The 22,559-nt window shown below is 40.3% G+C and overlaps 1 protein-coding gene across 4 annotated transcripts in view; it reads left to right on the plus strand.

Annotated features, from left to right (window-relative positions):
• Positions 1 to 22,559, plus strand: part of NPNT (nephronectin) — a 94,636-nt gene that overhangs the window by 68,530 nt on the left and 3,547 nt on the right. For all 4 annotated transcript variants that reach the window (XM_054029958.1, XM_054029959.1, XM_054029960.1 and 1 more), the window contains 4 exons: positions 1,190 to 1,648; positions 17,450 to 17,545; positions 17,844 to 17,942; positions 21,329 to 21,585. In XM_054029958.1, coding sequence (XP_053885933.1) covers positions 1,190 to 1,648; positions 17,450 to 17,545; positions 17,844 to 17,942; positions 21,329 to 21,585 — 911 coding nt within the window. The remainder of the gene's footprint in view (positions 1 to 1,189; positions 1,649 to 17,449; positions 17,546 to 17,843; positions 17,943 to 21,328; positions 21,586 to 22,559) is intronic.

The raw sequence follows: 22,559 nt of genomic DNA on the forward strand, positions 1-22,559 counted from the left end.
GGCAGGAAGAAGCGTTTTGAAGAACTGGCAAAGCCAGTAACTATTCCTCCAGTCTCTGTCCGCCCATGGTCAAATCTTGGTCTTACTAGACTCCTCTCTACTCCAAATCTCCAAGGTAGCAAAATTGGCCAGAAACACTTTTTTGGGGCTGGACAAGAGATTGAACCCTTTCTTCTTAGATGTGGACTTTTCTCTTTTATTAACTCAAATCTAGACCTCTTCTACACACAATAGCTGCACCAGTTTAACAAAAATAATTTAACCCCCCCCACAACAATTTTAGTTAATTCAGAGCAAACTCCTGAGTTTAGACACTCTTACTTTGATTTAGCTTGCACCTCTGAATTTACTAATGCGAATTACACCAATATAAACTGGATGTAAATCAGTTAGGTGTGTCTACCTAGGGTTTTTACACCAGTTTTATTAAATCAGTTAAACGTTGTAGTTTAGTTACACCAATGCAACTTTCTGTGTAAACCAGGTCCTAGACTACAACATGTGGCACCTTAGACTACCTTTGAAAGCTTCTTGGAATCTAGTGTAGAATGTGTTTGCCCCACCTTTTGAGTGGGGCAGAATGGTGTGAGTATATTTGAGAGAGAGTCTTCAAGATAATTGGGACTCTGTTGGTCATGACCCCCTACATTCAACTGTAGAATACTTCAGCTATCGTCCTAAGGGAGGTGTTTGCAGAGGCAGAACACTCAGTTGCCATAACTAGCCTCTGGAATTCACTCCTGCTTGGCTGGACAGATTGCTTATGAGAGCGTGCAAGTCTGGTCACTTTTAGAGCTCAACATAAGATGCATCTTTCTGACCAGGCTTTTCACTAACTGCCCCTCCTGGCTAGGTTTTGCTGTTTCTGTCCTTTAAAGTTATCCATTTTGGGGCTGCAGGGGACTGAGTATAGGCTCCTATTTTGGTAATGGGTTGTCCTTAATCATTTTAACCACATAACTTGCTCTCAAGATACCATGATGCGAGACACTTTATAAATGCAGGTGATAATATAGAGGTATTAATACTAAAATCTGTGGGGGGAGGGGGAGGATTGAGTGGAAAACTAAACAAAAGGAACTAATTTCAACAAATACTCTATGTATATTCCTGCGATGATATAACATTTTAGTTTGTGTGGAAAGAAACTCAAATACCAAGTGTTCTCCCATTTTCACTCTCTTTGCAGCTATTCCTAAAGTTATGATTGAACCATCTCGTCCAAATAATATATTCAAGGGCAATACTACACTTCCGAAGGGCAGCAGCGGTATGACCAATAGGATTCCTGACATTGGAGGTACAAGACAGCCCCTGAGACCACCACATATACCAGCTATTATTACAGTAAGGCCTGCAGCCAAGCCAACAGTACAACCTACACCAAAACCAACAATATGGCCTACACCCAAGCCAACTACTAGGTTTGTACCAAAACCGATGACAACAAGACCACCACTGAAGCCAGCAACAAGGCCTCCAACACCTCCACAACCTACAACATCAAAACCTGCACCAACAGCAAGAACTCCACAGTTAACAACTAAAGACTCTTCTCTTGTTCCCACTGAAACTACCTCTCCCCAAGGATTTACAGTTGACAACAGAATACAAATAGAACCTCAGAAACCACGAGGGGATGTGTTTAGTAAGTACACCTATATGTTCTTTCATTAATAGAATGTGTAAATTGCAGGTGAAAGGAAGTATTGCATTCTATTGTCTTCAGAAAATTTTCATAGATGGCATGTAGGATATGAAATTGCAAATGGTGACATTGTGATAGCCTTTACCACTTCAGTGCCCTATGGACCGTTGCCATTGGACATTGCATGCCTCTGAATATAAAGTATGTTGTACCTCTTGTTATCCTATTGAAATATGGGCCATATTAAATCTATGTGGCCATAGAGATAACCGCCCACTTTAGCATTCAGGGGTTAACAGGCTTTCAGTTCAGTCCCCTGGCCTTGCATTGTTGAGGTCCATTGTTCTTCTGAATATTTTGGATAATAGGTTTAAAAGTTGAGGTGTTGAGTGACTGTAACATAGGGCATTCTTTCAGCTGCATGAATGTGAAAGAAATAGCACGTAATGTATGAACCAGTAAGGCTTTGTGTGTGTTGTGTGGATTCATGTAGTAGTCTCTTTCATATTTACTGCTAACCCATAACAAAAACACATTAAAAATAATACTGAGGCTTGTTTTATGGAATGTGCCTACAAAAACCAGCTCATGATACTGAAGATGCTCTTAGAATGTAGAAGTGTCATTTTGAGAGCTTCCCTGAAAGATATTGCAGTATTTTTGTGTAAGCTTTACTACATACCACAAATGACATTGCTGGTGCGTGTAGTTAGACATGCCTGCCAAGAAATACTCAACACCCTAATTCATCTTTAGCACTGTGGCTGCAGTTAATTATAGAGATTGGGAGTGTGTGTTAGATCAGCTCTTTTCTTCAGCCAATAAAGCTTCTGAAGCAATATAGGAGGAAAACATTTGCTGTCTCAGAGCAGGTGGACAGGCACTTGTGGGGTTTTTTTTTGTTTGTGATTTTGGTTTCTATACAGTAGCTTCTAGGGGTGTGTTCTTTATGATTACGCAGTGAAATATTTCATCCTTTAAATAAAGGATTTGTTTTTCTGGTAATATTTTATCTGCTGCAGGCAGTTTGACTATTTTGTGGGGGAGAAAAAAAATGAACTAGAAAGAATTAAAGAAGATTAAAACTGTTTTTCAAGGGTAATTTTTAAACAATCACTATAACTTGTTCAGTCTAAGAAACTGAATCTTAAATATAAATGTTTTTGTAAAAATATACTTTTACATCCTCAAATGTATTTTAGACAGCAATAATTTGTTGAAGGAACTTGTTTACTTTCTAAGGGCCTGATCCTGCAAACATTTAAGCATGTGAGTAACTTTATTCAGATGAGTAGTCCCAAAGTGTTCAAAATAGGGCTTATGTGAGATGTAAGTGGTGCAAGAGCCTTATGCTGGCTTTTTGCACCATGATTTCACCCATTAGTATTTATCAGCATTCTTGAATTGTCACAGAATCACTGAATTTCTTAATATGGTCTGGCATCTCTATTTTATTTTCTCTCTAATTTCCAACTATCTGTCTAAGGGCTTGAGTCTCTTCCCACTTACACCAGTGTAAATCAGAAGTAACTACTTGGAGATCAGCGGAATTGCACCGGCATAAACTGGTGAGACTGAGAGGAGAATCAAGACCTTAAGTAGTTTCTAAAACTGGAAAGTAATGCTTTTTAAATTAATATGCTACTGTAATACTCAGCTGATACCAGCCTAAAGCTGTTATCGTAAAATATTCTTTGCACACTTTCTCAGCCTTTTTTCTAGGTAAAGGATAATGTCAATTTAATATTCAGTAAGGTGATGGACCCAGCAAGTCAATGTTCTAATAGGTCCTTTCCATCTCTAATTGCTATGATCCTACATTACTAAAATATTCTTTGTATTTCTGATGACTGATCCTGATCACCCACAAGAGCAAAGTCTATAGTTAGGTAACTTCTCAGCCTAGTTATGACTAGCAGGGAGACACATTTAGGCTGGTACAAGCTGCAGGTAGCAAGGAGGAAACATCTTTAAAATGTTAAAAGTAATGTTATATAAAGCTGTATCTGTCACTCCTAATTTCCTCTGTGCTCTGTGTGCCTGGAGTGGTAATATTGTCCTTTGTTCATGACATGTTTGGGGTTTTGTAAAGATAATGAGTGTTCTGTAATGGGAAAAAGTCCCTTCAGGTAGCTTGCAGCGTTGAGAAACTAAATGACAATTCCTCTGATAGATCCTACAAGGTTACAGTTCTGTCAACCTTATTGAAAAGGCATATCGAATTTAATAGGGATGAAATCATTTGGTTTCTACAAAAATGGAATAGGATTCTATAGAAATTGCTCTAAAAATCTATAGAATTCAGCAGTGATCTCCCATCTACAGGTTTTTTGAACCATCCTATAGGATTTTATAGCAGAAAGATAATTTTCTACTAAATTGTATAGGTCAGTTTAAAACAACCTATAAAATATATCTTTCTCTACAAATTCTATAGGATTTTTCTGTTTTGGGAAGCGTGCTTTCATTTATGTAGAGATCAAGATATAGAGATTTGAATTCTGGAAGGTATGAGCTGTTTTTAAGTTTGCTTTTTCAATGTGATCTTAAATTATTGTAGTTGCAAGGAACCTAAGGAAAAGAGATTATCTGCAGCATGTGTATCATGTTTTTGTTTACGAGTGCTCAGGAGTAGCCATTAGTAGTTTGTGAAATGTATATATAGCCTGAGACCAGTTATTTATCCTTCAATACACTTCAGTACACAAATCAGCCTGATTCGGAGACATGCTGTGCACCTGCTACTGTCGTTGACTTTAATAGGCCATATTGTTACTCAGCCACCCTCCATATCAGATCCATAGATATGTGCTTTTTAATCTGTTATCCCTTCTCTTCATTCCATATTAAAGATGTATTTGATGTACATAAAATCAAAGGCGTGAGCAAGATTCAAGATTCCTTTCATGGTCTAGATGTTGACAAGTTGTAGGGCACTCCTGGGGTAACCTGCAGCAGGCCTGCTACGTTGTCATTTATTTTTTAAATTATTTGTATTTTGATAGCACCCAGAATGTGGTGGGCACTGTCCCCCACCTCACACAGCAAACACACAGCCCCCGTCTCAAGGCACTTATTAAGTGAGCATATTATAATGTTCACTCTGGAAGTGAAACCTGCAGTCACGGTTGCAAAACAGTTCCCATCACAGCTCCGTTTTTGTTGTTTGTTATTCAGTGAGCACTATCCGTGTACTCAGCACTATGTAGCATAGAGAAAGCCACGCCTGTTGGCCTCTCATGCCCTACTGCCACAGAGAGCTTTCAGGTGTGGATAAGGAACAATGTCCTTGTATTAAGGAGGGAATAGTGTGTAGCATATAGGAAGGAAGCTGTTATATTCCCTCACTTAGCTCATTCAGAAAAGATGGCAATTCTCATGTATTTTCACTATACTGGCTTGCTTTGTTTATGTTCCCCAATATTGATCCAGATTGAAAACATATACAATGGCTGCATTCATGGTTCCTATGTAGATGTTAGATTCCTACCGTAAAGAGATGTTTTTTGTCTATTTAGTGCAAAAATTACAGTTCGTGAAAACCATCCTCCCTGCCAGCCCTGAATTCTCTCCCTATCCCTCCTAAAGTTGAAATCCCTCCTATCCCCTTTCAATGTTCTATTTGTATGAATAGGCTCTCCACCCTTTTCTGGGCCTCAGTGCATCACGTCGCCCCATTGCACCAGCCTCATCATTCTTAGGATTAGTCAGGTCAGCACTGGAGCTCCCTTCCACAGGAGTAAGGTGCCTGTTGGACATCAGGATTTTTCCTAAGTGTACAGTACCAGTATGTATGTATTGTTAGAATGTCAGAGAAACAGCAAGAGTAGCTGTTTGGTGAGGGATTACCAGAGGAAAGGGCTTCACTGAAGCATTATACATAGCACAAAGGAGCTGCCAGCCTTCCTGACTTAACTAGCTCTACCCAGCTCTGCTCCCACCCCTGGCTGGTGCTGTAAATTACTGGGTAGCTTTAGAGCAGGGGTCGGCAACGTTCGGCACACGGCAAGCGATGTGCTGGCCGTGGCTTCTCGCCGCCCCCATTGGCCCGGGACGGCAAACCGCAGCCAGTGGGGGCCGCGATCGGCTGAACCTGCCGCGTCAGCAGGTAAATAAACTGGCCCGGCCCGCCAGGGTGCTTACCCTGGCGAGCCGCGTGCCGAACGTTGCCGACCCCTGCTTTAGAGCTTTGTTCCCACCTTCCTTTGTAATGCAAAGGCCAAGTTTAAAGTCAAGATCAAGTTGTTCCTCCCGCTCCTTTTCTGAACCCGTCTGCTCCTTATCCCCTGCATCTTGCTTCCGTTTCCCTTCCTGTGATTTTGTTGTGGGCTCATACCCCAAAGTGGAGCAGACTGAGCAGTGTAATGGGGTCACCTAAAAGAAAGTGTTACAATCAGTTAACCACATTCTAAGTGTACTCCCAAATAGGTAGCTGCCCCTGGGTTACACACCCAGGTGGAATCCTCTGTGTCACCAGATCAGACCAGACACTGCCTGACCATATTCAAATGCAACATTCCCTTCTTTAAGTGGCCCCCCCTGGTAGTGACATCTCTCCAAGACTCACTCGCAGTTGAACAAATGGGAGGGGGAGTGGGAAGGTAGATAAGGCAAGACAAGATGTAGAAACAGTCAAACAAAAATCCATACATAATACTGGGAGCAAGGAAGAGACTGTGCAAATACTTCCCTTTAGCGTATGCGTTTTTTAATTGTTTCATGGAGCTTAGATATTATGATAACAGGTGTGTTAGAAATGCCATAGATTAGATAGAGGTTCAAAGCTGCCCAGAATTTTGAGACATGAGTGCATGAGACAGCTGTGTAATGTTTAGGATATTGACATTTATTTCCTTCTTGTCCAAAAGGAGAAGCAACATTACAAAAGTGGATCAAAATCTGAATCTATTTCTAGACTGAAAAATTAATCAGTCAATCAAAACCCCAACAACATCAGCTGAGAAGTTAACTAAAAAGTTATGGTCAGATAAGCTCTTTATAGTTTCTTGTCATTGCTAATTCCATTTGATATGGTTTACTGAACTTTCAGAGACTTATAAACATCCTAAAATTTCCCGCTAAGGCTGATTCTAACACTCCAGCAGATTTTTTGGTCTGCCACTCATGATTCACCTTGGCCAGCACCCATATGCTTAAGTCCTAGGGATGACAGCAATTGATACCCATGTCTGGCAACAGAAGCTGTTCCTTTTGTGATTGGCTCGCTGCTAGATGTCAACAGAGAAGTGTGAATTGCACTGAGGTCCCTGTCGTCCCCTGAGGGGGCATGAAAAAGATCATGCCCTGCTCCACTGACCTGACAGCAGCAATGCAGACATGTTGCAACCATCATTGTACACCTGGAAGGAGATGATTTGGTGGATGCTACTAAGGTCAGCCTCCTCGCTGACGGTAATGCAGGAGTGAACTGAGCATGGTAAACTATTTCCAGGAACTGTGCTGGCTTTGCTAGACTAGTTCCCCCTCAGTACATGGCTGAGGGCTCGCAATAATACTGCGGTGGGACAGTCATAAAAAAGGGGAAATGGTGAGATGTGGTACTTTGTGGTATAGATTAGGGGGCAGTACTGGGCATATTGGCCAATTGGCCAATCCTGTTCTGCCTTTGTCTACAATTTAAAAGCTGCTATCAAATTTGGAACTTCAGGCTGGTTTCTACCCTGGGGTGGGTAGCTATTGCTGATAGAGGGAGATTGTGACTTGGCTTTCTAGCTGTGCATGCAATACATCAAGGGCTTGAGGGAGGAACTTCTTCAGTATAATGTCTTGTTGTTTCCAACAGTTAGTGCTGTAGCTGAATGATAGCTTAGTGTTGCAAATATTGGGCCTTTCTGGGCGCTCAGTTGACCACCACCAATAGGTGGGTGACATTTTTGGTATATAATACTTGGATGGGAGGAAGGGGCTTCAGTAGGTGGCAGGATATGGGGCACATAGTGAAGGGGAGTGATGCCTTAGCACCATTTGACTGTATCCAGCAATGAATTCATGGTGCTTCAGCAAAGACAATATGCCTGGTAATGTTCTTGTAGAAAACATACATACATCTTGGTTTTTTTTATTTATTTATTTTTCCTAAATATAGTTTCAGCAACGTCTCTGCTTCTCTGGCTTCCTATCCCATACACTAGGTCAGGGGTTCTCAAACTGGGGGTCGGGACCCCTCAGGGGGTCGCGAGCTGTCAGCCTCCACCCCAAACCCCGCTTTGCCTCCATCATTTATGATGATGTTAAATATATAAAAATGTGTTTTTAATTTTATAAGGAGGGGTCACACCCAGAGGGTTGTTGTGTAGGGTTACCAGGACAAAAGTTTGAGAACCACTGAAATATCCATTGCAGAATGTCCCGGAATCTGCTGCTTAGCACTGTCATTCGGACCACTGTAATTTTCACTAGTCTGCTTAATGAGGACACCAACTGGTGTAGGTTAGACTGACATTTCGATAACGGGGTTGTTTTTTGGAAAGGTTTTAGATTACTTTGGTATTTTACTCTTTTACCAGTATTTACTATTGGACTAAAAAAGGACCGTCTCACTATCTGAAACAAAACAGACAATAGTTTGGGTTTTGTTCATGGACTTACTATTCTTGTCTTCTGAACCACTTAGTCAGATGAGGCAATGGAATCTAGCAGCAAGGGTAATCTTCTCCTGATATTGACACAGCGTGAATGAAAACTTGCTGGAATGTAGCATGGGGTTAATATTCAACTATTCAGGATGTGATCCAGAGCCCATTGAAGTATGTAGGCATCTTTCCATTGACTAAAATGGACTTTGGATAAGGCTCTTAATGAGCAGAATTTATTGGTTTTTAAGGTTGAGATTTTCAAAGCCACCTAAAAGATTTGGATGTTCAATTCCCATTTTTATAAAAAAAGCTTGTTTTATGTTCATGAATTTTTGGGGGCGCTCTTCTTAAGACTGAAAAGGCAGTAGAACAGGGCCTTAGAAATATAGCCCAGGGGCCACATCTGGCCCTTTTAATCCGGCCCTCGAGCTCCTGCCAGGGAGCAGGGACACCTGGCCACACCTCCATGTAGGAGCCGGAGGGGGACATGCCGTTGCTTCCGGGAGCTGCTTGAGGTAAGCGCCGCCCAGAGCCTGTGCCCCTGACTCCCTCCACCACCCCAACCCCCTGCCCCCTCCCTGATCCCCCTCCCACCTACCGAACCCCTCGGTCCCACCCTCTTGCACCCCAGAGCCTGCACCGCCAGCTGGAGCCCTCGCCCCCTCCACCCGTGCCCCAAACCCCTGCCCCAGCCTGGACTCCCTTCCTGTACCCTGAACTCCTCATTTTTGGCCCCACACCAGAGCCCTCACCCGCTCCCGCACCTCAAACCCCAATTTTGTGAGTATTCATGGCCCACCATACAATTTCCATACCCAGATGTGGCCCTCAGGCCAAAAAGTTTGCCCACCCCTACCTTAGAAGGCGCAGCAAGTATGGTTGTGTAATCCTTAAATCTATCAAAATGAGACAGTGCTAAAGGTAAAGAATGTAGACCCTGAGTCACTGATGTCAGTGGAGTTACATTATTTTGGATTAGTTTGGCCCAATATTCTGATACCTTTTAAAAATGAGTTTGGCATAATGTTTTTATGAAAATAAGTGTTTCATTGTTATGTGGCACCTGGAGCCATAGAGCCTGAATCCTTTACGTAAAGGGTAAATCACATACTTCCAACATTCTTCCATGCAATTTTGTGCTCACACCTGATTCTTTCAAGCTTGTGCTTGCTGTTTATGATGGTCTGTCTGTGTCTCATACTGATTGTATAACCATTGTTCATCTTCTAGATCTGTTTGCTGAAAGAAAAGCAGTTCAATTTTTAAAGAGATTTAATAGTATGTCTTGAACAATTCTACATTTATAAAAAATGCACTTCAATATAAGTAACAAGGGTTAGGTTAAAGAAGTTAGTGGGCATTAAACCTGCTTGAAGAATACAGAATTGGGCTCTACTTGGATTAGGGCCATGTTGCCCTCTCCTATGTATAATGGTACACAAGAACAGGAGAGACTGCAAGAGTTTTCCCAAAATCATCATGTTCCTCTCTCCACCCAAAAGCCTGCAGACCTTCCAAGCTCTCAAGAAACCTTCCAGAAGCACAAAGCTGTCCATGAAGAAACTCTGTTTCCCTCAGATCCTTGCTAATATGCAATACAGCTGCCCTTCAGTTACGACCTATCAATAGCTGCCATTGGAAACTCTCCATAAAAGGGGGGGAAGGGGTTTCCTAAGCAAAAGTTAATGTGGCCTCAGGTTGCAGAATTTTAGGCAACATACCATGGGCAGGTAGGTGGCTTGTGGTGGGGTAAGATGATGTACATTTTCCCCAGTCTAACCTCTGCCCCTCTCCCTCTTCCCCCCCCTCAACTCCAGACACACTAATCTCCTCTCCTGCCTGGGGCAAAATAAGAAGGCACTCTCGAGGTGGTTCAGGGACCGAGGGTCATGACCTAGCCCCTGACTGTTTAGTTTGCTTTTAGCTATTTCTAATATATGTGAGCACTGGAGACCACGGAACTGTTCCTTTTTTTATTTTCTTTTATTTTTTGAATAAGAGTTTAACCAAGTTTAATTTGCTTTAAGAATGGAACTTTCTTATCTATTTCTTAATTACATTTATTGACAAGTGGGAATTGCGTGCATAATTGCTCCAGTATAGAATCAGCTACATTTAAACTGCATTATATTATTATTTTTGTTATTTTAGAATTATTGATAACAATATGAAGCTATGCTTCAGTTCTCAATTTATTTTTTGTTATTGGAATAGTCAAAAAACTGAGGGCCATAACCATGACTAACCCCAAAATATACTCACCATACCACAGCTTCCCAAATTTAGCCATTGGCGAACAGATGAAAGAAGTAACAAGACTTTTTCAAGATTAAAAGGCAGCGTGAGAATTGGTCTTATGTAGCTGGTAAAAAATCTCTCCCCTCTCCCATCCCCTTATGAAGAACTTTACTCAATAACTTGAGGAATGTTGTAGAATTAGTGTACTGGCTCACCCACCTATGTAGTTCTACTACACAGCCTCCTTGAGAAATACCATGCAGTGTATATAGTTCATGGAATCTTCTAAGAAGAAGTCAAGTTTATATTTAACAATCTTATCAAGCAGTTGAACTAAAGTGAAAACTACACTGATACGCTAAGTAAAGTACACACGAAAGGCTTGGAAAGCTCACAAGAAATAATTGTGCCAAATTCTTTCTCCCACGGATCTCCACTCAGCATACTTAGCCGTCTTAGGAAAGAAGAGTACATATGGACCATGTTAAGACTCCTGTGTCTTATATGGTAGCCCCCTTGTTTGCTGGATATGAGTGCACATTCCTTTCATTAGAATCCAGCACTGAAAGGGGCATTTTTAAAGCATTCTCAAAGTTTGTGAAATTAACATTAGGACAGGTCTTTTGGAAGAAGTTTGGAGAAATCGTTGTGTGGGGGCCCTAAATTATACATAGTTATATTAAACTTGCTATACTTGAATGTTCATGTCTATATGGTAAACAGGGACTGGAAGTGGAATTTCATTTAGTGACTTGGGGACCTTTTTGTCCTGTAAAGCTAGAAAACCTGAGTAAGGGCCAGGAAACTTTCATCTCCCATGTGAGATTTCCTGCAATTCATTCTGCAAGTGGGGTGGGCAAAATAAGGGTCTCCATGTAGCAGGCAGCGGGCATGACCCTCCTAACCTCTGGAGGTACAAAGATCTGCCAGAATGTCCTACAGCTCTCAGGGCACCTGCATAACTCAGGGACATCAGAATGGGGCCAAAATACTCCCCGTTCCCATGGGAGGGAATGGGGAGTATGGCTATTGCAGAGTCATACTGCCATGCACTGCTGATCAGTCTCCCTAAACTCCTGCCCTGAGTTCGGGGAGGAGGGGTTACAATGTGTGGAAGAAAAGCTGCGAAAGATAATGCTAACAGGGTGAACTTTGTTATGTTAAATGGTTACAGTAGATCAAAATAGGACAGGGAGTTCACCAATACTGGTCCTGGGTACTGATAGCATGGGGGTGAAGTGACACTGCATCATATTGGCTGATGGGGCAAGCTCAGGGAAGAGAATAAGAACAAGATAATAAATGTATCTGAAAGGAGACCGTTTCCCTGAACTGACCCATCGCAATTGTAACCAACAATCAGCGGGTGCATAAGATCTAGAAGTTTATAGGCAATTTGCTTGTGTTCTCAAATCCCTCTCCACCATACATCTCTTTATAGAGTGCTAGGAAAGGAGAGGGAAATTACAGGGCCATTCAGTTTCCCTTGGATTCTGGCTAGTAGAGGAAAGCTGGCAGGGTCATAAAAACATACTGGGTCAGATAAAATGGTCCATTTAGTCCAATATCCTGTCTTCCGAAAATGGCCGGTGCTAGATGCTTCAGGGAGAGTGAACAGAACAGGGCAATTTATTGAGTGATCCATCCTCTGCCAAAAGCTGAGAGTGGACGACAATCAGAGGCTGGGGTTTTGTCCCTGACCATCTTAGCTAATAGCCATTAATGGACCTACTCTGTGTGAATTTATCTAATTCTTTTTTGAACCCAGTTATACTTTGGCCTTCACAACATCCCCCTGGTAATAGTTCCACAAGTTTACTGTGCACTTCGTGAAGTACTTCCTTATGGTTGTTTTAAACCTGCTGCCTATTAATTTATTGTGTGAACCCTGCTTCATGTGTATGTAAGGGGATAAATACCACTTCTTTATTCACTTGCTCCACACCATTCATAATTTTATAGACCTCTATTATATTCCCCCTTAGTCAGCTCTTTTTCAAGCTGAAAAGTCCCAGTCTTTTTTAATCTCTCCTCATATGGAAACTCTCATGGAAAATTTCTCTTATAAGGTGTCAGTGCTGCTCCATCCACTGGTGTGAAGCCCAATGAACTCCCAAGCCAGGCACCAGCTCCTCAGTGTGAATAGCACATAAAATGGATCTCTGGATGCGAAAGCAAATTTGCAGTTTTTATTCAATTGCATTTTCTTGAAAACTTATTTTTCACTATTCATCCAACTCTAGTTCTATACTACTTTGCCAGTGGACTTTCAGAATACTCCCTCTTTGATAGTTACTGATTCTGTTTTATTTCATTTAAAAACATTTCTGTGGTATCTTTCAAACTGATTCACTTCTGTTTGTAATGCCCTGTGTAGCGATTAGAATTTTTAATATCATTTGGCAGTCAATTTCCCATTAAGGATTTTTAAGAATTTCAACAAAAATCCATCAGACTAGTCACATGCTTCAAGTTAAGCATGTGCTTAAGCACCTAGCTGAAATTGATCTTAAATCTTTTGTGTAGGCATTACTGCTAAACTTGCCTATCTGAAAGACCGTCTCTTTCCCGGTGTCTTACTGCCATAGCTCCAGTAGGAAGAGGTCTTCAAGCTGGATCACCCTCATTATAAAAGAAGAGCAGGGCATTCTCAGTGAGGGCCCCAGGACTCTGAAACTTGCTCCCTTCCTTGGTCTGAAATAGCCTGTACTCAATAACATGGGCATGCTGCAAATGCCATTTGTTTGATAGGGTTTTGGGGAAGGAGTACGCCTGGGGCTCAGAGTCTTTTCTGGAGCTTTTCCATTTTGGTTTGTTGGCTTGCTGAGGTTAATGATTATCTCCATTTGTATATTAGACTTACACTAACCATGCAATAGCATAAATATTAACTATTTTCAGGATAAGCAGAGCTTTTATATGGGCTTTTTTGTAATGTTAACGCTAAAGAAAATGAATGTATAAGCAAAACAGATGTTAAAAACAAAATAGTAAAACTATTATTAAAAATGATGTATTGCCCTATAAATAAAAAGGCCAAATTCTAATACTCTTACTTACACTATACTTTGCTCTGCAAACAGGGTCACACTGAAGTCATTGGGACTATTTGTGGAGTAGGTGTTGTTCAACACAAGTGAGAGTATAAGAACATGACCTACAGTACTTCACAAATGGACAAAGACATTCCTAATGCTAAAGAGTTTACAATGGAAGAAAATAATAAGAAAAATAGCTGTTCTTAAAGCTGACCGAAATATGAGGGAAAATATTCAGTTTACTGCAGATTCTTTTTTTTTTTTTTTTTTTTTCCTTCAAACCTTTTGTTTGATTAATAGACAAGGTGGGTAAGGTAACATCTTTTATTGGACCAACTTCTGTTGGTGAGAGAGACAAGCTTTAGAGCTTGCGCAGAGCTCTTCCGCAGACCTGGGAAAGGTACTGTGAGTGTCACAGCTAAATACGAGGTGGAACAGATTGATTATCATAAGGAGTTAACATGTTGCAAGGGACCATTCGGGGTGAAGTGGGCAGTTAACACTTCTGCAGTCATAGGAGAAACGTGGGTTAGTGGGTTCTAGGTATTTGTAATGAGCCATAAATCCAGTGTCTTTATTGAGTTCATGCTTTTTGGTGTCTAACACAATTATGAATTTATGCTCCCAGGGTCATCTTTTGAAGGTGTTGTGCAGGTTTCCTTTGAAGATGAGGATTGAGAGGTCAGAGCTGGCATGCTCGTTTTGTGAAAAGTATTTGCCCACAAGCAATATGATGTTTTTCTCTTTTATCATTTTTCTGTGTGAGTTCACTCAAAAGTGTAGTGATTGTCTCGTTTCACCCACACAGTTCTTATTAGGCCATTTAGTGCACTAGATGAGGTACATCACCTGTGATCAGTATGTGTAGAACCTGTGGATCTTGAAAGGTGTGTTGTGATCAATCATCGTAATGGTGGTGATATGTCTGCAGGTTTTATGTCTGTTTTTTTGGCAAGGTCTAGTGCCCCTTTGAGTTGGTGTGTCCTGGTCTGGGGGGAGCTTTCTTGATTATTAACATATATGTATGTTCCATACAAGGATTAAAAATATCTTCTTCATAACATGTAATTTGTTACCTTTTAAAGCACGTATTTGTGTTTGGTCAAGCTCTTAACATTACCAGTTTATTTTGTTAAAATTCCAAAAGTTGTAACCATATATTATAAAATCTATTTGATCCTGATTTAAGATTGTTTATATTACTGAGTGTTTTCCAGTTCCCTGGATTTGACAAGTTAGAGTACACATTCAACAGTGTTATTTACACATTGCTTCCAGTGCAAAAAAGACTCTGGCTAAAAAGCGTGTTCTTCCTCAGTTTGGGTGTGATTTAATAGAAATAACCATATTCATTTCTGGTCAGAATCTTAAATCACTAAATTCATCTTTATTTTCAGTCATCTAAAAAGCCTATTGGTATGTTTTAGAATTTATTTTAAAACTGAATTGCAAGCATGCTTCTAGTTCTTATTTTATGTTTTGATGGCGTGAATAATTAAATCAAACCATAAATATTCTAAGCACCACGGGGAGCTGTAATATCTGAGGAGAAGTCTGAAATGCATTACTACTGTCATTAATGATGTGCTAGATGTGTGGTTGGAAGAGGAATTTTCAAGACAGCTGTAACAAGTGCAATAATCGATTTAGCTACAGCTTACAGCTGTCCTTCAGACACAACATTTGTGTACTGTATCTGGAAAACTAAAATTTGGCACACAGATGTGGTTAGAAGAATGCTACAGAATATCTTGAGTCAAGGCAGCACTGAGAACCTTTAGTATAATAAGAGTCCCGGGAACTAGTCTGGAATTTCAAGGTCAGTGTATTTAAGTGGCAGTATAAGCAGCCATTCCATATTCTGCAAATATGAATCCCTCAAGAGCCTTTCTAATTTCAAGGAGCCCTTTCCTTTCTGTGTAGTTGTTATACAGCTGAGTGCAGCAACTAGGGCACAGGGCCTGTATTATAGTGACAGCTATGATTATGGTTGAATTCCAGCTTCCATTCTAAACTCCCCTTTTAAACTGCTCATAACTTTCTCTCACACATCTCTTTTGGGCTGAAATTATCAGTGCTCTCTGCCCCCAGATATTTTTTGGAAAGTTTCAGAAAAATACTTCTAGCCATTTTTGAGTCCTTCATGCCAGGGGAAGAGGGGAAGTCAATGAGGCATTTGGCTCTAGAGCAGCGGAGAGTCAGGTAACTGGAGGAGCTAGGAAAAGGGTGTAGTGAAGGCAATGAGTATGGCAGGGGTTGAGATGTGCATAAAATGAGAGAAGCAATGGGGAATACAGGAACTGATATCCCCAGTTCCCACAATTCACACTGTAGTGACATCTGTTACCGGACCATTGTGTGGGTCTTGCCAGGTGTGTAGGCTGGACCTCCAGTCTCTCGCCTGCTCCAGCTGTGCTGGAAGTTCTTAGGAAGGAAGTAGAGAGAACAGTGCATGTGCAGCAAAGGAGCTTCTTGTCTATCCCCCCTTCTCTCTTGTGCCTGAGGATGAGACCAGGAGACATTCTGGCTCATGCTGCTTCACAGTCTGTGAGAAAACGGAGGCAAGTGTGACATTAAAGAGAAATGTGTGGCACTTGGGAGGCCTGTGATTATAATTTGTATTGCAGTAGAGCGGAGACCAGTGCCCCATGACAGGTACTGTACAAACACAGACTAGACAGTCCCCGCCCTCAAAGAACTTAGTTTGGCACTTAATATTCTTTAGTGAGGGCTTGCAACATCCTTATGGGGTAGGCAAAATAAAGTGTGGAGAGGATAAGTGACTTGTCCAAGATCACACAGCAAAGCAGCGGCATTGTGTTCAGAGGGGTTCATCCCTCTTCCTTCCCTCTTCTCCCACGTGCACACAGTGCTTAGCTCTCAGGACTAGGAAGCACCAAAGCAAGAGGCTGTGACCTCAAATCCACAGTCCTTTGGAAACGCCATGTCTCCTGCATTGGTAGGGAATGATGTGCAGTCTGGGGAAAAGGAGCAGAGGAGGCTAAGGATGGGACTGGGTGATGGGTGGGAGGAGGTGTAGGCAGCAGCAGTGGGGGAGAGGGACTGGGAGCAAGCTGCTAGGTCACTTATTTGTCCAGTGTCCCTCAATGTCTCTCTCTTGAGCAGTACTCCACACATGTATTAAGTAAAGTTCTGGTAAGCAGAAGACCTGGGTTCTATTATTTTGCTACATTAAGCTAGGTTTTTGCATAGAATAAATGTAACCAACAGTGCCAAAGAAGGATAAAAAGCACAGAGGCAGAAGCCTGGATTTTTTGGTGGACTATTACTCAACTGAAATAAGTTTAAAACAAACCTCAGACCTTGCATTTTCTCCTTTGCATGCTCAATTATCTCTTCAGATTACTGTTTGACCGTCAGGCAGCAGTATTGTAAACCGTATCACCTATTCCAAAATATAATCCTGATCATCATTTAGGAATTATCAAGTTTTATTCTAATCTTTTATAGTGTGATGGTTCTATGTCTAATTGTGCGCTGGTCGGGTGCATGGGGTATTGCAGATTCTCTAATGTGTGACATCAGATTCCCATTACTGTCAGTGAAAATTAGTAATCCAGATCCTCTGAGATGCTGATTTAAGGCAGATGAGGCTTTAGCAGAGAGCACATTTGACTGTTTTATTTATTTGAAAATGTATTTGCGGAGAACTTTTTTTAAACGCCCTTCGTTTGCAGAGCCTTCAGAATTTTTTGAATCACCCTTTACAGAGACAAATGTTCCAGCATAAATCACTGAGGCGGGAAGTTTATGAATCTTCATGTGAAATGTAATTAAATATATTGAATTCATCAAGAAGAGCATAAGCCTGAGGCTTTCTCTCGGGCTTTTATTAAAGATAAGTAAGTAGGTCATTGACTATTTTTATCTACCTCATTCATTTCTTTAAAAATTACTTTCTCTTCCAGTACCACGACAGCCTGGAGTGAGCAATAATCTGTTTGAAATATTTGAAATTGAAAAAGGAATTAGTGCAGATGAGGATGAAGCAAACGACGATCCAGGTACTTATCAAGTTTACTATTCAGGATACAGTTATGCTGGTTTCATACTACGTTTGTTTTAACTGTGTCCCTTCAACTAATTGGTCTCATTCTTCCTTTACAAATGTGGGTTTTATTAACACAGGTTTGTGCTCTAAAGAGTATATTAAGTGATACTGTTATTTGCCTAGTACTTGTTAATATTGCTGTAGCTTCTTTTTGTATGGCTTGTAAATCCAGTCAGAAAGTTGGTGAGTGGTCCACCAGCCCTAAGGCTCAAGGACTGTTCTTATGTGTCTTTCTGGTCTGTTCTTTGCAGGTGTCCTGGTGCACAGCTGTAACTTCGATAGTGGTCTGTGTGGATGGATCCAAGATAAAGATGATGATTTGCACTGGGAACCACTTAGAGATCCATCAGGTACAATAACTTTGTCCAGTCACACCTGTTTTAATTTAAGAACCCAAGCCTGCTCCCATTATATTTAATCTGAGCAGAAGGAGATTCTCAAAACTTTGCTAATTGACAGTAGCTTAAGAAATGGCCTACAACTCAATGGTTTTAGGACCTGCTTCCATTAAATGTAGTGCGGGTTTTGCTACTTCAACGTTGATGACAAAATTTAATGGAACTACACCACTGTACCTCAGCTGGGGAACTGGCTCTTTGTTAGCCTATATCTTCTAGATAGGAATGCCTATGAAGGAACAGTGTTTTTCCTATTCAATTAAGGAAGATAAGAATAGAACTTGGAATGTGGCCCAATTTATTTATTCCTATTTGAAGTAAAATCTATAGTTCAAGGATATGAGGAGATTTTTTAAATTGCCATGCCAACATAATTATTTGTATGGTAATACTAAAATTGTGGGCAAAGCTGGAAATAATTTTTGCTCTACTGTTAAATACAAAGTTCTGTTTCTACATTAACATTCCCAAGTCAGAGCGTAGTTTACAGAAATCCAATACGAAATTTTACTAAAACAGTTTTCCTGTGTACATACTTTTGTAATAAGGGAAGGAGGGTAGATTTTTCAAAATTTACAGCATACATCTCGGGTAGCACAAAGGGACCTTGGAATACTGAGTTGAATGGAACAAAAAAGGGCACTAACGAACCATGCCACAAATCACAGGCTCTTTCTGGATCCGAGCTGGTATTCACTCAGGGCGGTGAACCACTGCATACTGATACACCTCAGAGAATCTGCTCTCTCTACAAAAAAAAATACACTGAGTTTAGGAAAAAACCAAGGCTGGACGCAAGTCAGTTTTTGCTGCCAAATCTGCTCCACATAATACTGAGAGCTATATGGTGAAGTTCTGTTTTAAACATACAGTCCTGACCATGCAGTCCCCTTCAGCCCTCTCACCAAAGGGACGGAGATTAGACACACTTCTTTAGTTCTCCATTAGACCCTATGGGATTACATCATAGAAAGAATGCCTCATGTGACCAGATTGTAGACACTGAAAGGAAATGCATTCCCTGGTTGTAAAATACTGTGAGTTAAATCATAGCCCCAATGTGGGTGGGAGGATGGAGGAAGTCCTTTCCTCCAGCACTGCAATAGAGGCATCCTTATCTGATGGAGTCAGGTCAGGGCCATCATCCTTGTACACCAGGGTGGCTGCACTGGGGGCAGTACTGATTAAACCTGTTCAACCTGTGTAGTAAGGAGCATGATCTCCACACACTCTCCTCCCCTCCCCTCCCCCTGTATTGGTATGGTGCCTCTAAGCACCACTCCTTTCTCATGTGACTCAGGCTCAGAAAAGACATAATTTAGCATTACATACAGATAACTTTTAAGATGCTTGTGTCCTGGAACCAAGTGTGGCCTACAATGAGTTTTTGATTAGGTGTACTCACTTATAAAGTGCATTAATTTTGTTTACTCCAGGATTGTTTTGAAAAGCAGTAGTTTCAAAAATATCACTTGGCTAGCTGGCTGGAACTCTTATATATAATATATATATAATTTTTGTTTTTTACCAGTTACTTACAAATTGTTAAAACCAACCAAACAAAACCCCAATCATTTCACAGATTTATTCTTTGCAGCTGGCCAATTGTTTCTTGGCTTTCAAAGCCCTGATGTTTAGTTGTTTAAGTGGTTTAAAATGCAGCTTCTGATAAAGGTGCTATGCTATTTCTTTAGGTTTACCTTGTATGTAGAAAACAAGTGAAGGTCTTTACCTATGAAGGTCTATTCTTGTAGGGGCTGGTCTACACACACACACTATGAAGTTAATTAAATGTTTTCCTACTGATTTAGATAATCTGTGCAACTCTCTAGAGTGGATGCAGTTCTACTGGTTTAAAGGTGTTTGTACTAGAATAACAAGCACCTTTATCCTGGTATAACTTTGTCCATGCTAGAAGGTCATACTGAACTAACTGAATTTTTTTTTCTACCAATTTAGTTGTACTGTTCCAAAAACAATGTGTAGACAAAGCATAGCCAACTCAGCAATGCATTTAAGCATGTAATTGTCTCATGGAAGTCAATGGAATTCAGGCAGATGCTTAACTTTAAACATATGCTTAAATTCTTTGCTGAAGTGAAGGCCGAGATCATGAACTTTTTTCTTTTAAATTCAATTGTTTGCTTTGTCTTGGCACATTATTTTGTTAAAAATCACATTCATATTTTCTTGCAAAGAGATGATTTTAAAGAAAATCATCATAGCTTTGCTTAGAACAAACATTTATGCAACATTAATGATCAAACCGAACAAGAAATATTCAAATCTAGTTCGACTAAAACTGCAACTAAACTTCAGAGTAAAAGGTTAAACTATTATAATTAAGTAAATTCTGTACATCTCTACAATATGGAAAAAGCATTTTCAGGCTCACTGACTTCAACAGCTCAGATTTCATGGAACCTTTATAACGTAATTAATACTAAGACCTTTAAAGTGAATTTTGATTTTTGACATTCTGCTGTGATATCAAAACTGTTTGTTTTATGGTTAGAACGTGGAGTTCTCAGTTGGCTATTATTGTTTTGTAATTTTTTTTCTGGTCAGCTCAGATTTGCAAAAAATGAGTTGGGTCTCATTCCAACTTCGAAACGCTGCTCTAGCTTCAAGGAGTTCAAAGTTTTTTTTTTTTAAATCCTCTTGGTATGGTTATGGGATTTTAAGAAGACCTAAAGTCTCATTTATCACAGTTTTAGCAGCCTACATAAAAAGGATCACTAGAAGAATTTATTGGGCTTACATGTTTGATTTTGGCTTTTATAAATGTTGCCATGAGGTCCTCTGGTTTTCCTTTATTGCAGTATATTTATATGCAGGTATCTCTCCCTAAAGGGATGGGGATATTAATGGGTTTTTGAATGATGTTCACATGTACAGTAACAATCCAACATAAGATACACTGGAGAGTGCAATGAGACTTAGGTTACTAAATGCCTAAGTCACCTCTGAAAATGGGACTTAATAATACTTGTACATTCTGGACAAATGGGAATTTTCAAAAATTTTACTGAGTGCTTAAATCTTGTCATTTCATAACTGCTATCTAGAATAATAGTTAGAGGCTTAGTTTATTGTTAAAGCTTTTGAGTGAAGTTTCCTATGTAGCAGTGTTATCAAAGAGTCTATGACTTGTAACGGAAATTTAAATCTCCTCTACCACAGCTAATGCAGCACATTTACAACAGTGATTTCTAAGAAATCCTGGCGTTTGAAATCCCCAAGACACAGGCATTTTCAAGATTGATGGCACATTAAGTATGTGTAAGGTACTGACCATGCTTGGAACCATTTAAAAAGAGCTACCTTTTCTTTTGCAGGTGGACAGTATGTGACTATCTCTGAACCCAAAGGCAAAGAGGGAAAAGTAGCACGTCTGGTCTTGCCACTTGGCCAGTTAGCTCATTCAGGGGACTTGTGTCTGTCCTTTAGGCATAAGGTATCTGGACTACATTCTGGTCTACTCCAAGTGTTTTTAAGAAAAAATGGTGCTCATGGACCTGCAGTTTGGGGAAGAAATGGTGGCCAGGGCTGGAGACAAACACAAATAACTTTGCAAGACTCAGGCATCAAAAGTGTAAGTATAGCTGTCTATACAGTTTTCAGTGTTTTAGTATAGGAGGCTGAATAGCCCATGTTTTTTTACTAATTCATGCCTGACAGTGGACATGTTTTTCCTCCGTTGTATGTAAAAATACTAACTAGTTTTCAGTCAGGCAGAGTATTTTATATTGGTAAACAAATATAGGAGGTCACTAGAACTTGTGAACAAGGAGGACAGCGCCTAGAGATGGATTTATAAACACCTGCTCCTTAGTCTTTTAAAAATAGTCTATAGGCTCTCGGAATAAGGCCACACCATAACTCCGCAAACAGCCCCTCTATCACAGAAAAAACAAATATAAAAGAACAAGATGCATTTGTGAGATAGCTGATATTTTAAAACATCAGCTATGATTTTCAGTACCCCAGTTTTTGGATGCCCATCTTGAGACACCTATAGGCTCTCCAACACTTTTTGAAAAATCAGGTCTGTTTAAGGTGCCTCCAGTGGGCATCAAAAACTATTCGTTGTTTCTGAAAATTTAAGCCAATACACACACACACACACACACACTGTCTTTTTGCTCTAACTTCCCTCATTAATCCGAAAAGCCTAAAGGGAATGTAAACATTATTTTACAGAATTGATAGTAGATCTTGCCTTTGTATTGACTTTTTTCTACATCAGTAATAAAGCAAAATCCTACATGAATTTATCTAAACTCTAGTTTTGACAGGGTCACTGTGTACATATCCTGTTGGGGTTTGTTTGTTTTTAGGGAGCATGTAGGTTCTCCTATCTAATGAGGGAATCTTGCTGGAATGTTTGATTAATTTTCAGACCATGGACAAAATAACATTTGCTCATGTTAAAACAGTTTAGTCTTCGATTTTATCGCAGCAGTGCAGGTGATTGTGGCTGGATTAAAATAAATATAAAATGGGCTCAGCTAGAGTTTAGTACCCGTTTGGCTTTAGGGATCATTCTACAGCATATTATTCTGCCAT

This window comes from Malaclemys terrapin, chromosome 5, assembly GCF_027887155.1.
Source record: "Malaclemys terrapin pileata isolate rMalTer1 chromosome 5, rMalTer1.hap1, whole genome shotgun sequence".
In the NCBI taxonomy this organism is placed as follows: Eukaryota; Metazoa; Chordata; order Testudines; family Emydidae; genus Malaclemys; species Malaclemys terrapin.